This window comes from Doryrhamphus excisus, chromosome 13 (genome assembly GCF_030265055.1).
Source record: "Doryrhamphus excisus isolate RoL2022-K1 chromosome 13, RoL_Dexc_1.0, whole genome shotgun sequence".
NCBI classification, from domain to species: Eukaryota; Metazoa; Chordata; class Actinopteri; order Syngnathiformes; family Syngnathidae; genus Doryrhamphus; species Doryrhamphus excisus.
This window is the reverse complement of record NC_080478.1, coordinates 20,142,843-20,157,726: the sequence shown is the minus strand read 5'-3', so window position 1 is coordinate 20,157,726 and position 14,884 is coordinate 20,142,843. Positions and strand designations below refer to the sequence as shown.

The 14,884-nt window shown below is 49.4% G+C and overlaps 2 protein-coding genes across 5 annotated transcripts; both read right to left on the bottom strand.

The window, feature by feature from the left end:
• Positions 1–642: 642 nt before the first annotated feature.
• LOC131140641 (TALPID3 protein-like) lies at positions 643–14,559 on the bottom strand. 4 transcript variants are annotated; one of them, XM_058091254.1, is made up of 28 exons: positions 14,294–14,559; positions 13,560–13,848; positions 12,247–12,316; positions 11,992–12,154; positions 11,847–11,902; positions 11,696–11,777; positions 11,539–11,635; positions 10,959–11,034; positions 7,434–7,530; positions 7,184–7,356; positions 6,932–7,004; positions 6,648–6,863; positions 6,383–6,572; positions 6,125–6,313; positions 5,087–6,033; positions 4,801–4,944; positions 4,511–4,689; positions 4,318–4,439; positions 4,015–4,211; positions 3,798–3,954; positions 3,196–3,367; positions 2,937–3,124; positions 2,825–2,877; positions 2,686–2,757; positions 2,502–2,610; positions 2,339–2,439; positions 2,216–2,252; positions 644–1,321 (listed from the first exon to the last, which is right to left on the bottom strand). In XM_058091254.1, the coding sequence occupies exons 2-28, from the start codon at positions 13,837–13,839 to the stop codon at positions 1,245–1,247; spliced, it is 4,317 nt and encodes a 1,438-aa protein (XP_057947237.1). In that variant the 5' UTR covers positions 13,840–13,848; positions 14,294–14,559; the 3' UTR covers positions 644–1,244. The 4 variants fall into 4 exon arrangements, with proteins under 4 accessions (XP_057947236.1, XP_057947237.1, XP_057947234.1 ...); XM_058091253.1 differs by lacking the exon at positions 2,216–2,252 and having other exon boundaries at positions 643–1,321; positions 11,847–11,899; XM_058091251.1 differs by lacking the exon at positions 2,216–2,252.
• LOC131140642 (probable E3 ubiquitin-protein ligase IRF2BPL) lies at positions 8,517–10,942 on the bottom strand. Its single transcript, XM_058091256.1, has one exon. The coding sequence runs from the start codon at positions 10,519–10,521 to the stop codon at positions 8,785–8,787; it is 1,737 nt and encodes a 578-aa protein (XP_057947239.1). The 5' UTR covers positions 10,522–10,942; the 3' UTR covers positions 8,517–8,784.
• Positions 14,560–14,884: the final 325 nt, after the last annotated feature.

The window sequence follows — 14,884 nt, the reverse complement described above, 5'->3', positions numbered from 1 at the left end:
ATTTATTTTTCATCTTATTTTGTGTAGAAAAATAAAAAGTAAGATATTTGAGAACAGTGGAATGTTTTATCAGAGCTTTTATTGTAGAAAATTGGAACCAAAGCAAAGTTTTTAAAATTTTTTTGTTTTTAATAAATGCGTTTTGTTTTTTTTTGAAAACCTGATGCGGCCCAGTCTCACCCAGACCCTAGCTCCAGTGGCCCCCAGGTAAATTGAGTTTGAGACCCCTGGTTTAAAGTGTGATTCAAATGTTCTGCTACTATTAAGGAGGCTGGTGATAGACATAATAGATTATTTGACTGGTTTTAATTAAATACGGTATAAATTAGCATATTTCAGACATGATTAATTTAAAAAACATACCTGTGACCCGGGTGGTCTGAGTTCTCCAATTGAGGTGAGGAGAAGGGTGTCAGACCCAAAAGGGTGGCTGTTCCCGCTGTTAAAACCCTAGGTACCTTGGTGGTGCACCCCTCCCCAGGGGAAATGGTGCAGCCTACTATGTCAAGGCAGCCCTTGGTTCATTTCATGAAACAGAAATTACATTCTCAAAACTCTAAGATCATTTGACCAAAAAGTGTTACAATTCAGCACAACACCATAGCTCACAAAATTAGTGATGGAAACTCTGATTTTTGTTGTTGTTGTCTTTCATTACTTTATTACCAAATTATGTGTACTGTGTAAAAATGAATTACCGATGTAACAAATACATGATATGACATGTTTATTATTGAAATGGACAGCTACAAAAATATATCATAATATTATAAAAACCAAGACAAATTTGGTCAAGATAGGTAAAATCTCCTGTCGTTCATTTCAAAGCGTTTAAGTCTTTATTTCAAATTCCTAGCCTTGGGGAATTTGACTATATTATTAGTGTTACAATGGGATTGGATGGTGGATGTTTCAAGTTGGCCTACCTCCATCAGAAGTTGTAAATAAAGTTTAAAATGAGCACATATACACTACCGGTCAAATGTTTTAGAAACATTTTTTTTTACAACTTTTGACCAGTTATATGTGTGGAACCTCGGTTAGCGTTTAAAATTTACAGTAAAATTCTGCCCTGGTTTGCATTCAGCCTTCAGTTAGCATACAATTTGACGCGCGTCAAATATTAATAATATTCTCTGTGAGTCCAACTGTAGTCTTAAATATACTTTTACCATAAAAAACATACTTGTTAGCAGCCTATTACTTTGCTGGTACCTCCAAAAAAGTAGCAGAAGTGTGATGCGCTAAAACAAATCACTGGAGTCATCTGAAGATATCTTCTCTGGTGGGACGCATGTACCGTTGCTGACTTCCTGTTGGCCTGAAATAGACACACACAGACGCACATCAGTTGACTGATAATACGTACGGAAAATATATAATATATACTAAACATGTTTTTATAGATTTACAATTATAGTTTTATTTCATTCTTTTGGCCATCTTCGTCAGAAGGCTTGGTTCTGCAGCTTTAGCTAGGTGACTATTTGACTAAAGGAGGAAAGTTTACATTTACATGTTGACATCTCAATGACCGAGGTAGACTACCGCATTACCCAGTAATAATCAAGTTTTGGTGTTTGACCTGGAAAATATCATCAGGAAAGATGGATATGGTCGGCCATATTGCAGTAGAAAATAAATGGACGAATTAAAATGCATAAGAAAGTTCTGATTTTTAATATTATTTTTAACAGTGATTTCTGTGATGTTTACTTTAAAATGTTAGCAAACATACATTTTTATTGCGGTAAGAAACGCTTGAGAGCCAGATACAGTCATCAAAAGAGCCCTACCTGGCTCCCGAGCCATAGGTTCCCTACCTCTGCTCTATATGAATATTATTCATTCATTCATTCATTTTCTACCGCTTTTCCTCACGAGGGTCGCGGGGGTGCTGGAGCCTATCCCAGCTGTCTTCGGGCGAGAGGCGGGGTACACCCTGGACTGGTGGCCAGCCAATCACAGGGCACATATAGACAAACAACCATTCACACTCACATTCATACCTATGGACAATTTGGAGTGGCTAATTAACCTAGCATGTTTTTGGAATGTGGGAGGAAACCGGAGTACCCGGAGAAAACCCACGCATGCACGGGGAGAACATGCAAACTCCACACAGAGATGGCCGAGGGTGGGATTGAACCCTGGTCTCCTAACTGTGAGGTACGCGCGCTAATATGAATATTATATTTCACTCTAATAAACTTACCTGTTTGTGTGGCGCTCAACTCTTTGAACTGCATCACCTGGATACACCCACATGCGAGTTGGTTCATTATGTTGTCGAAACGGTGGGTGGGTGGGTGAGTGGGTGAGTGTGTGAGCATGTCACCTGTCCTGCTGTATGCGTGTCATCCAGGGGTGACACCTGAGATGGAGACAGCTGACTGTGGAGGTCAGAGGTCACGTTGAGGCTGTCGTTGGTGGCGTCCGCTGAAAGATGACATTGGTGTTACATGATGATAATGATGATGATGATGATGATGATGTCACACCTGCACATGAATTGATCCGTGCCACGTGTTCAGGTGTTGATTGCAAGCGCTCCCTGTAAGCATGAGGCACTTCCCCCACGCTTAGGTCGTCCTGCCTCCTCCACGCACCCTAAAAAGACAGCAGGTTAGAGGTCAAAGGTCCCGGGCAGGAGTAAGTCCGTTGTTTCAGCGTGTGTGTGCGTACCGTATGTGTGTGTCCATGCTCCATCTGGGACATACAACCTTTGACCTGCCCCTCACTGGGCGGATCTATGTCCTAGATAAGGAACAGGAAGTGATAAACACGGAAGCTTTGGTAGCTTGATATTTCAAGTCTTGCTCACCGTATCCTGAAGAGAGCTGGAAAAACTGCACTCCTCTGAAACACATGGAAATTCTTTCAGGGGAAAAAAAGTCTGTCATGAAAAGTGAAACGGGTGGACGCCGCGCTCCCACCTGTCATGGCGTCTGGCTGGTTGAAACTGATCAGGAGCTCTCCCTCTGAGACCAGTTTGAGCGCTGTATCACTTCCTGTCGTTGGACTGCTGCTTCCATCATCGGAAACACTGCAGGGGGACTCTGGGTCGGGCTGGGGAGGGGGTGAAGCTAACGGGAGGGGTTGTTGTTCTTCTGCTGACGTCATCCTGGAAGAGTTCAGTATGAGATGGATCCTTATTAAAGCGATCATGTCTGCTGCGTGTGATTGTGCACACACTGTGGCTTAGCGTGTTCATCTTGGTGCTCATCGAGGTGCTCCTCTGGCTTCTCCTCCTCCAGTGGCAGCTCAGGGTCTACCAAGGACAGGGAGGGTGTGGCTTGACGGACAACAGGAGGTGTTTCTGCAGAGTAGATGGGCTCCGGGGTGGGGATGGGCGTGGCTACGGGCTCTGAGGTCACAAACAGACAATGTTAGCATTTGACGGCTACTGATTCTAATGTCGGGCGGCACGGCGGTCTGGTGGTTAGTGCGCAGACCTCACAGCTAGGAGACCAGGGTTCAATTCCCACCCTCGGCCATCTCTGTGTGGAGTTTGCATGTTCTCATGCGTGGGTTTTCTCCGGGTACTCCGGTTTCCTCCCACATTCCAAAAACATGCTAGGTTAATTAGCCACTCCAAATTGTCCATAGGTATGAATGTGAGTGTGAATGGTTGTTTGTCTATATGTGCCCTGTGATTGGCTGGCGACCAGTCCAGGGTGTACCCCGCCTCTCGCCCGAAGACAGCTGGGATAGGCTCCAGCACCCCCCGCGACCCTCGTGAGGAAAAGCGGTAGAAAATGAATGAATGGATGATTCTAATGCCAATGCTAACAAACCTCGGGCTGTGATTTGATGTGAGGAATCCTCCTCAACGAGCAAGCTGGCTGGTTCTGATGAAGGGGGCGTGGCCAGAAGGAGGGGGTCTCTGATGGACGGAACAGGACTCAGCACAGGGGTCGGTACCGGCGTTGGAACCGCAGAAGGCACCTTCTCCTGGAAAGAAGCGGCAGTTTTGAGAAGGTAACCAAAGCAGAGCTTTCGGCGGTTCTGTACCTCATCAGCGGTGTGTGGTTCTGGTCCAGGTGGTTCTTCCCCTGGTCTTGCTCCAGGATCTGGAGCCTCCCTCTGTTCAAGCACCTGAGCCACTATCTCGGCCAGGACCTCATGAACCAGTTGCCTGATTAAAACTGAGTCCACATGCACATTGGCGTCTACAAAAAGCTGCAGACCCCCACCGCCGGCTGCCTCTACTGCACATCCACGGACACAAAGTCAGAAATGGGATCCACCAGGGGGATCTGACTTGATCCCACCTCAAGCTGGATTTGCTAAGATTTAGACTGTGTCTCAACTCACCAATGTCTGAGGTGAGACTCCTCTCGACCTCTGATTGGTCCGTGATGTCATTCTGCCCGGGGTCAGGGGGCTGGGGTGCGTAGAGGTCAGAGATCATTGTTGACATGAGCTGCTGCTCCACCCTGAACACGACACAACAGTCAGAAGCCAGAAGAAGCAGAGCATTCGAGAGTCGCAGCGTCCGGTTAGTCACCGCATCGCCAGTCGTTTCACCAGGTCATCATCAACCCTCGCCACTGATGAGTGATGATGGCGGACGGGATGCAAATCAAAGGTCTGGCAGGGGAAGACTGGACCCTGATGCTGGACCAGAGTAGGAGATGGACCTCCCTCCAAACAGATTCCTTCCTCAGACGGGACAGACTCCTCCCCCTGGAATGCAAACAGCACATGGAAGGACGTTATTGATGATGATGATGATGATGATGATGTACGCGTCCAGTAGGAAGCGCTGCACCCCGACACAGGAAGAGGTGGTGCTACCTGCACCACGTCAGTGGCAAACAGGAAGTCATTTCCAGGGAAGCCATCCTCTTCCTCTGCGTCCTCTTCATTCTTCCTTCCCGTGATGTTGACAGTGATAGATGGGGGGGGCGGAGCTTCACCTGCATCCACTGGCTCCACCTGCTGCTGACAAATGGGGTCTTGGTCAGAACCACAGTAGCACCAATGTATCCAAGTCACGCAGTACTTCCCATCAAAAGGGGCGGAGCAAGAACACAAGATGTGGACTTGCTTCACTGGGCGCACGAGCAGACGTTTTACTCACGTGGCTGGGGGGGTCAGGAGAAGCGTGGTCCATGGAGGAGAATATGACCGGTGGTGGGCTCACTTTCTGTTCACGCCTGGGGGGCTCAGGTGCAGTGTGGTCCATGGTGGAGAATATGACCGGTGGTGGGCTCACTTTTGGTTCACCCCTGGGGGGCTCAGGTTCAGTGTGGTCCACAGACACTATGACGGGTGGTGAGGGCACCTTCTCTTCACCCCTGGGGGGCTGAGGTGCAGTGTGGTCCACAGACAATACGACAGGTGGTGAGGTCACCTTCTGTTCACCCCTGGGGGGCTCAGGTTCGGTGTGGTCCACAGACAATATGACAGGTGGTGAGGTCACCTTCTGTTCCCACCTGGGGGGCTCAGGTGCAGTGTGGTCCATGGAGGAAAATATGACAGGTGGTGAGGTCACTTTCTGTTCACACCTGGGGGGCTCAGGTGCAGTGTGGTCCACAGACAATACGACAGGTGGTGAGGTCACCTTCTGTTGACCCCTGGGGGGCTCAGGTGCAGTGTGGTCCACAGACAATACAACAGGTGGTGAGGTCACCTTATGTTCCCACCTGGGGGGCTCAGGTGCAGTGTGGTCCACAGACAATATGACGGGTGGTGAGGTCACCTTCTGTTCCCACCTGGGGGGCTCAGGTGCAGTGTGGTCCATGGATGAGAATACGACAGGTGGTGAGGGCACCTTTTGTCGACACCTGGGGGGCTCAGGTGCAGTGTGGTCCATGGAGGAGAATACGACAGGTTGTGAGGTCACCTTCTGTTCACCCCTGGGGGGCTGAGGTGCAGTGTGGTCCACAGTCAATACGACAGATGGTGAGGGCACCTTTTGTCGACACCTGGGGGGCTCAGGTGCAGTGTGGTCCATGGAGGAGAATACGACAGGTGGTGAGGTCACTTTCTGTCGCCACCTGGGGGAGGGACCTATCCTTGGATGACCTTTGAGGGACGGGCAGATATTGCAAAATATAGTAAATATTGAGCATATACAATACAGCAAGTACAAGTAGTATTATGCTATAGTACTGACCCAGTGGGACGGCTATGGCTGTCTCTGCAGGGGTCACAGAAAGGCCCCGTGGGGTCAGGTGAGAGGACAGATGTTGCCCAGGTGATGAGTTGAGGGGCACACCCACACTGGTCTCAGTCTTCCAGGGCTTCGCCTTCACACCTGAGACAGAAGGTATCTGCTCCACTTCCTGTTTCATACGACCACGTCCTGTTGGATGTCAGCAGTCACGTGATGATGCATGCAAGACATTTGACGAGCAAAGTGAACATCGCTGACCTCTCAAAGGCTCCATGAAATGTGGGCGGGGCTTCCGGCTGGTTAGGGAGTTGGCGTTCAGGGAGGTTACGGGAGGGTAGTGACTCTTCCCGGGGCTTGGTCTCAGGCTGTCTTGTGGCGTTATACCGTACAGACGAGTGAGGTATGATTCGTCGTCCAGCCGCTCAAAACCGGGAGCAGGCCCCGCCCCCTGCAACAGACGACAATGATGAGTCGCCAATGGCGCCTTGGCCACGTCAGTCCAATCGGCAGACAGAGTAGCTACCGCGCTCTTTCCAGCAATCTGGCTTCTGTATCCTCTTCCTGCCGCCGCCGCCGTCGTCTTACTTCCTGCCATCGTCTTATTTCCTGTTCCCCTGGGAAAGCTCGCTGTCCTTCCTGTGTGGGCGGCGCCTCTGCTCCCCACCACGCGCTGCGGCGAAAGTGGAAAGGATGAAGCGTCCGCACGCCTGCGATGGGACGCTTCCCGTTTCATCTTAGCCTACGCAGCACAGAAGGAGTCCGCGTTACCAGGTTTGTCTCAAAATCTGAGGTCATGTGACAAGTCACCTTCACATCTCTGCTAATCAGATGGATCCACGCATCGACTGTCCTCTTGATGCGAACCTGCTCGCTTTCGTCTCTGCAGAAGCACATGTGACAAATCGAGCTAATTATGAATTGATGTGTATGAAGCTCATTAGCGCTAGTACTTCCATGAGTACTACTAGTTACAATTACTCTTTCATTCATCTTTGGAAATGCCAAAAACTGTACCGGTAATTAAACTATGGACCGCTAGCTGGAGTGAGCAGTGGCTACCTGTTAGCAACCAGGGCCTCTAGCTGAGATTGCAGGATCTCTCCGGTCCGGACTCTTTCCACGGCCTCCAGATTCTCCTCAAGAACTTTCTTTTGTCGTTGAACTTGGCGGAGAACCTGACTGGCCTCCTCCAGCATAGAAGTAACCTCGGGCCCACTCTGAAGAAGCAAGGCCTTGAGATGAACAGAAACAGTTTTACGCTTCAGAAGTAAAAGCGGCCGCCACGGATGAACTCCTGCAACATCCTCACCTCAGCCTCCGCCAGCCCCGCCTCCATCGCTTCCTGGCTGTCATTAGCTTGGGTTGCGGCAGAAACAATAGGAGGGTCTCTGTGATGGTGGGCCTCCCTGCAAGAAGAAAAAACAATGAACAAGTAACATTACAGAAAAAAACACAGTTTATTTATCTTAAGAAGACAAATACTGCAATATTAGTGACAGAAAAAGTGCCATATTTATTCTAAAAGTAGTCATGCAAATCATGACCAATAGTCATGTTTTCCTACAAAGGACAAGTAAGACAGGTTAGAACCCAATTAAATAATACTTGTAACATTGCAATTTGGAAACGCTGCACATTTCTATGTGGCATATGCATGAGAAAGTAATACAAGTAATTGTAGTTGACTAATCAGTAATCAAATTCACCGAATTACAGTCAAAAGTCGGGAGACGCTTTGTCATACAATAACATGGTGAAGTGTCTCCAAACGTTTGACTGGTAGCGTACATATGAAGTGCACGAGTGCCGCCTCGTATTATTGTGCTGCAGGCACGTTAGCTGCGTGTAGCTCGGAGATTCTTCCTGAGGTGTGATATTATATTATTAAGTATTAAAGGATCATTGCAACTTGAATCTGAATCGGGCATACTGAACTATCAAGCATGTCGTCACCGGCGTGCTAATATCGATAGCGGCAGAAAAACAGATATTGATATGAGCCAATATTTCATCAATCTTGCCATAATTTTCATAATTCAACATCCCTAATTGAAAGCCTTTTTCTTGCTTTGGATATTTTCCATGTCTGCATCTGCGGATGGAATTTATGGAGGTGCATGGATAAAACGTCTGCCACAATGGCTCTGAGGAACAGAAGCTGCAGAAGGGCTCTGTTGCTAGGCAACACATGGCGGTTTCCCATGGCAACAGTAGCAGGGATGCTGATGTAGTAGAAAATATTGCATCCATGCAGACGAGCGAGTGGTATGATGAAACAGCAGGAAAGGAACTTTGTGTTTTTACATCTTGTAAAGGGCTGCTGACCTGTCAATCACACACACACACACGCCACACAAAGATGTGACATCACGGTCTTGACACATGACTTTATTTCTATGCTGCAAGGCACGTTACAAGATGTCACCACATGAACACACGTCAACATGTAGAAAAGGTTTATTGCAACGTTCTAAAACTACAAATATAAAAATTAGCAGTGTTTGTGTGACGCTAACAGCTGCCATCCTCACCATTGTTACAAGACAAAGCTACCTAGCGAGGCCACGCCCACGCCAAATGGCGATCATGAGGTGAATAAATGTTAATTCATTTTTTTCGAATAAGATGAAACATTGGTTTGGCAGAATAAAATGTTTTTTTTAGGGGTCCCTCTCCTTCTTGACCTTCACATCTCCTGCCAGGATGGTGGCAATCTCCCCCTGCATGAAGGCCCAGGGCACGTTGGAGCCCACCAAGGGGCACTTATCCCCGCTGGGACAGTACACCTCCGCCGAGGCCCCCTGAGCTTTGATGCTGTCTCGGGAACACGGGAAGCAGAACTTGTGGTTGGACACAGACGGACACTGCACAAAGTGTGTGTCCTCCAGCCGCTCGTGACACAGCGTGCAGCACAGAGGTCCGCTGGAGGCTGCGCTCTGAGCGTGCACCTGCTCCACGCCGCCGTTGGCCTCACCGTTGCGAGACGGGAGGCTATTCTGGGCGCCCACATTGGCTGGGGACAAAGGGCTGCTGCTGCAGTGGACGGAGTCTCTGTCTTTGTTGGGGGACTGCGCCGGTCCAAGCGTGTCGGCCGCAGACATGAAGACGGCCATTGGGGAGTGCCCACCCTGCGGGGGCACACTGGACTCAGGTGAGATGGAGCGGCCTGAGGATGGACCGAAAGACACTTTGAGGGCTTCGCCCTGGTTGTTGATCCACTGCTTGCGCTGGTCCTCCGTCAGTTTCGGTCTACTCTCAGCCAAGTCCGGTTCCGGGGAAGCCTTCCTCTTCCTGGACACGGCCCTGGACCCACTTGAGATCTGGGCCCGGGGAGGCAGCACCAGGGCGGTGGGCAGCAACGGGTGGCTGCTGTCGATGTGGGGCTGAGGCAGCATATCCCCCCCTACACAGTCCTTGAAGACCCGCAGAGGTTCAGGTAACAAATCACCCAGTAGGCGCCAGTCGCCAGAACCGTGCTTCTTCTCGTACTCCAGGTACTTGAAACCCGAGGACAGTCCCCGACTCAGGTCCTTCATGCAGTCTTGGTACATCTGCTTGGCCACCCCCGAGGCGCTAGAGAACACATTCCCCGACCCACTCGGGTACTCGACAAAGATCTTGAGCTCATAGTCCAAACCGGATTTGGACACGGCGTCAAAGGCGAACACGCGTCCCACCAAGCCGTGGTCCTTCTTGAAGCGGACCTCAAAGGGTGTGCAGCCAGACAGAGTGACCAGGGTGTCCCGGACCACCATGGGCTTGCTTGCCCAGTCCTCCTGTCGGTTCCGAAGGCTCTCTCTCAGCTCGCTAAGAACCTCGGCATTCCGCTGCTTTTCCTTCAGCTCGCGCTCCTGCTTCACGGCTGGCTCGCTTTGACCCAGCTGGCCGAGCACCGAGCCTGGCGGGACGGTTCTGCTCACCGGGCCGTGCGGGCCCGGTCCATTCAACGTCTGAGGCTGCAGGCTGGGTGCACACACCAGACTTATGTGGGTCCTGCTCCTTGAATTTGGGCTTTGTCGGTTCAGCTCGGGAGGTCCGTCATCTACCTTGAAGCCATTCGGTCCTGGGAGCCCGTTAGGCAGCCTGGCCCGGGTGTCCGCACAGAGCGAGTACTGGTCCACAGAGTGCTGCTGAGACTTGCCGGGTCCGTCTGCTGGATTCTGGTTGAGAAGCTCCTTCCCACTTTTGGCCGCAGCGGGTTCCTGGAAACCATGAGCTTGCCTCAGATGGCGGGCCGTTTCGATGACAAACTCCACCCGGTCTGCGCCCTCGTAGTTGACGCAACCTCGGCACACGGGTTCGCTGAAGTCCCAGATCACAGCCCAGGACATGCGGGGCAGGTCGCACAGGTAACACGACTGTCTGCGGGACAAGGGCAGCTGCGGGGGCGAGGACATGGTCCCGGTGCCGCCTCCCTGCTGCCTTTTCCGACGCGCTCACGCCGGAAAATGTGGAGAAGAGACAAGTGTGCGCTGGCGGGCTTTTTTTTTTTTTTTTTTGTTGGCAAGGCTGCTGGAGCTCGCTGCAGCCAGGGAGCGGGAGGGGGGAGGGGCTTCACTGCATCCAGCTGAGGAATTCCGATTGGTTATACGCACACCCCGACATCCCTCCCACCCCCACCCCCAGGCTGCAATCTGGCGGTGAGTGACATCACCCCCGCCGACGTGAAAAACAAGCGCGCTGCTGAAGTGTCACATTTGGTGATGTTGGCGTTCGGAGCAAATAAATGTCACCTCTGGCTGAATGAACACATCCGTGTGCGTGTTGGGAGACATTCACGTGCGTAATATCTCGGCATATCAAGTTTGTCCTTCAAAAGGACACGCATCCTCACCTGGTTTGGTCTGTGTGTGTTGCCATGGTAACTGGGCCAGTCTCCACACTGGTTCTGGTTGATGAGGTGATGTTTACTAATAAAAAAAACAAAACAAAACATATAAGCCAACTGGCCCCTTTACTACAGTTCATTCATTCATTTTCTTCCGCTTATCCTCACGAGGGTCGCGGGCGTGCTGGAGCCTATCCCAGCTGTCTTCGGGCGAGACAGCTGGACTGGTCGTCAGCCAATCACAGGGCACATATAGACAAACAACCATTCTACGCTACAGTTATGACTGTCAAATGTCTTTGGATGAGGAGGAGAATGAGGAGGAGGAGGAGGAGGAGGACGCACACCTGCAGCGCCCAGCCTCAGCAAAAGTAAAGATACAATGTAGAAAGTAAAAACAGCAGCAGCCTCGCTACCATGACAACCGGTCATCATGACAGCCAGTAAAGGACTAAGAGATGGCATAGAGGTGTCCGTTGCCATGGTAACAACAAGAACGTCATTTTAGAGCCAACACTACCTCCCACTGGTCAACACAAGCAACACAAGCAACACAAGATATATATATGTGTGTGTGTGTGTGTACCTGCAGAGTCCACTTTCGTGACTTGTTGACATGCGGGGTCAGAAGTGGTGGAAGAAACAGGCGTGACGACGCTGAGAGCCGACCCGAGATGTTGGCTCTGTGAGAGGAACACAGTGAGTCACAAAGATGGTGGAAAGCGAGCCGGTGAGTCAGTCACCTGAGACTCCAACTGCCGGCTAGGCAGCGCCGCCTCCGTGGGCTGCGGTGTCACCTGGCTCCGCCCACTGGCGCCGCCCAGTCTACAAGAGAACACAGTCAGTCACAGTGCGTGTGCGTGTGGACATGTGAAGACTTGACGCATAGCCTACCTATCCACGATGTAACCCTGCTGGGACCCTCCAGCCTCCATGTCTGACTGAGCCTGCTGACATGTTTGCACACACCCACACCCACGCGTCAGTCTTATGAGGTTCAATAGTTATCTTGTGCCAGTCACATGACCTGTGCCTTTACCAGTGGAGCTGCAGCAGTAGTGTGTGCATTCATGGTATCTCCTAGGTTACCAGAAAGGCATTCTCCCCCCGCCTGTGCACTATGGTGGGAGGTGCTGCTGCTGCTGCTCTGGGCGGGGTCTAAAAGTTGAACTTTGACCTCTCGCCTCTGAGGGGCGTGAGAGCTGAGCGGCAAACAAACACAAAAGTGGAAATAGTTTCAATTGAAAAGCATTAGCCAGCTGGTGACTTCCTGCCAGATCAACGTAACACTCACTGCTGCTTGAGAGCCGCCAGCACCGCACCACGAGCCCCCATCTGAAAGTGTGATGTCAGGAGGTTGTGACCTGAAAATGAAGAACTTTTAACATTGTCATGTCACTACAACGGTCAGGTTCAGAAAAATGTCCGTCCATTTTGTCAAGTACAGTTCACACGCACACCATGATTGGACGAACGCTACCAGGTGATTTAGCTCATTAAGCTATGTGATGACGGGAATGCTACATGCTAATGTAGAACTTGGTTAATCATACACCTTCAATGTTTGGTTAAGCCGGAAAATGAAGATTCCCTGGATTTTAGTAAAAAAAAAAAAAAATTATGAAAAAACAAGGCGTTATTCCGGCGGCACGGCGGTTGAGTGGTTAGCGCGCAGACCTCAAAGCTAGGAGACAAAGGTTAAATTCCACCCTCAGCCATCTCTGTGTGGAGTTTGCATGTTCTCCCCGTGCATGCGTGGGTTTTCTCCGGGTACTCCGGTTTCCTCCCACATTCCAAAAACATGCTAGGTTAATTAGCCACTCCAAATTGTCCATAGGTATGAATGTGAGTGTGAATGGTTGTTTGTCTATATGTGCCCTGTGATTGGCTAGGCACCAGTCCAGGGTGGACCCCGTCTCTCACCCGAAGAAGACAGCTGGGATAGGCTCCAGCACCCAACGACCTCGTGATGATAAGCGATAGAAAATGAATGAATGAATGAATTTGAAATATTGAACACTATTAATAATTTGGGCTGCACAGTGGTTAAGTGGTTAGCGCACAGGCCTCACATCTAGGAGACCCAAGTTCAATTCCACCCTCGGCCATCTCTGTGTGGAGTTTGTGTGGGTTACTCCGGTTTCCTCCCACATTCCAAAAACATGCTAGGTTAATTAGCGACTCCAAATTGTCCATAGGTATGAATGTGAGTGTGAATGGTTGTTTGTCTATATGTGCCCTGTGATTGGCTGGCCACCAGTCCAGGGTGTACACCGCCTCTCGCCCGAAGACAGCTGGGATAGGCTCCAGCACCCCCCGCGACCCTCGTGAGGAAAAGCGGTAGAAAATGAATGAATGAATGAATGAATGGTGTGAACTCAACTCAAACTCCGTCACCTCTCATCCAAGCAGGATTCATCAGGTCTGAGAACTCGGTGCAAGAGCCAGTGTATTTATCCTCTAATGGAGGATACAACCAACACATACAATGGTGTATGCCATGCAGTGCAGTGAGGAACGCACTGATTTTACATTGGGGAACCCAAGCATGTACTGAGCAGACAAAGGCGTGTGTGACGTCACAAAAAGGTATGGTGTCAGACTTACCAGGCTGAGAGTCCATTGGTGTCCGATGAGGGGCCCCGCCGCTGTCCGGTTTGTGTCGAGGCATTCGCCATGGCCTTCCTGGTCTGGAGCTCCGTTGGTGCTCCTCGGACAGTTTCTCGATAGTTAAACGGACGGGACCGCAATCCGGTCTGGTGGCAAGGCTCCTGGCTGAGATAACAGCCTGGGCTGTTAGCCCAGCTTTAGAATTTAAGGTGGACTGGTTCCGACCCGCGTTGCCGCGTGAGGACTTCAGTCGGACTGGCTGAGAGACCATGCTCATTTCAGAACACTGTGTAAAATAAAAATAAAATTACAATTACAAAATACTATTTAAAGTAGAAAAGTAAAAAATATAAAAATAAAGTAGAAAAGGCTTGCTTAAGTTATATTACTCAGATAACAACAGTTAGCAGGTGTGAAGAAAAAATGACTAATTTCCTATTTTTTATTTATTTATGTGGGATATATTTTTGAGAACAATAAAGTGGCAAACAGGATCCTTAGAAATCAATTTAATTTTTTCAATTGAGTTTCTCGTCGTGGCAAAAATGACAGTAATTGCTTTGGCCGACATTTTTACATTTGATCCGGAAACTATCGTCCTTTCACCATTTCAACATATCTCTCACTACTACCCCCTTCCCCCTGGATCCAGTCACATCTAAAATGATGCCTTAAAACCCCAAAACAAATACATTCCGTACAAAAACGCTTTAAAATCAATTTGAACTCACCTCGCATCAGAGATGATTAGGCTAACTTATGTTAGCGTACTTCCGCTAACCAGCTTCAAAGTTCCCGCTGAAAGTGTGTGACGCGACCAAGACAAACGACAAGAAGCTCTGCAAAATGAGTTTGTACCAAGAATATGACGCTTGTGGTGTTGTAAAGTGGGTCTTCAAAGAGAATTTGGTAGCGAACACAAAAAGGTAGTGAAAAAAAGTGCCAAGCGCGTCCAAAACAGACAGTTACTCCAAACAAAGATCACTTCCGGCTTCATCTCGTGAGCAAAGAGCGTTTCCGCTATGAAGTCTCAATCTAATCTTATTGACCATCGCCATGTTTTTATAGTTTCACAATGTTTACAAGACGTTTCTTGTCATGGTAAATGCTAAAAAGGTGTCATTAGATCCATTATATCTACCAAATATACAATCTCGCATTAAATCTGACAATCTGAAATTTGAGGGTCGGAACTATGTTACTGCATTTGTATGGCCCGGAAGACGAACCTCATTGGCGTACAGTTTGGTATTTATGATGAAGTGATAACTTTATCAAAATTATTTTAGGGTTTATTATTTGGCGTATATTAACAACATGTT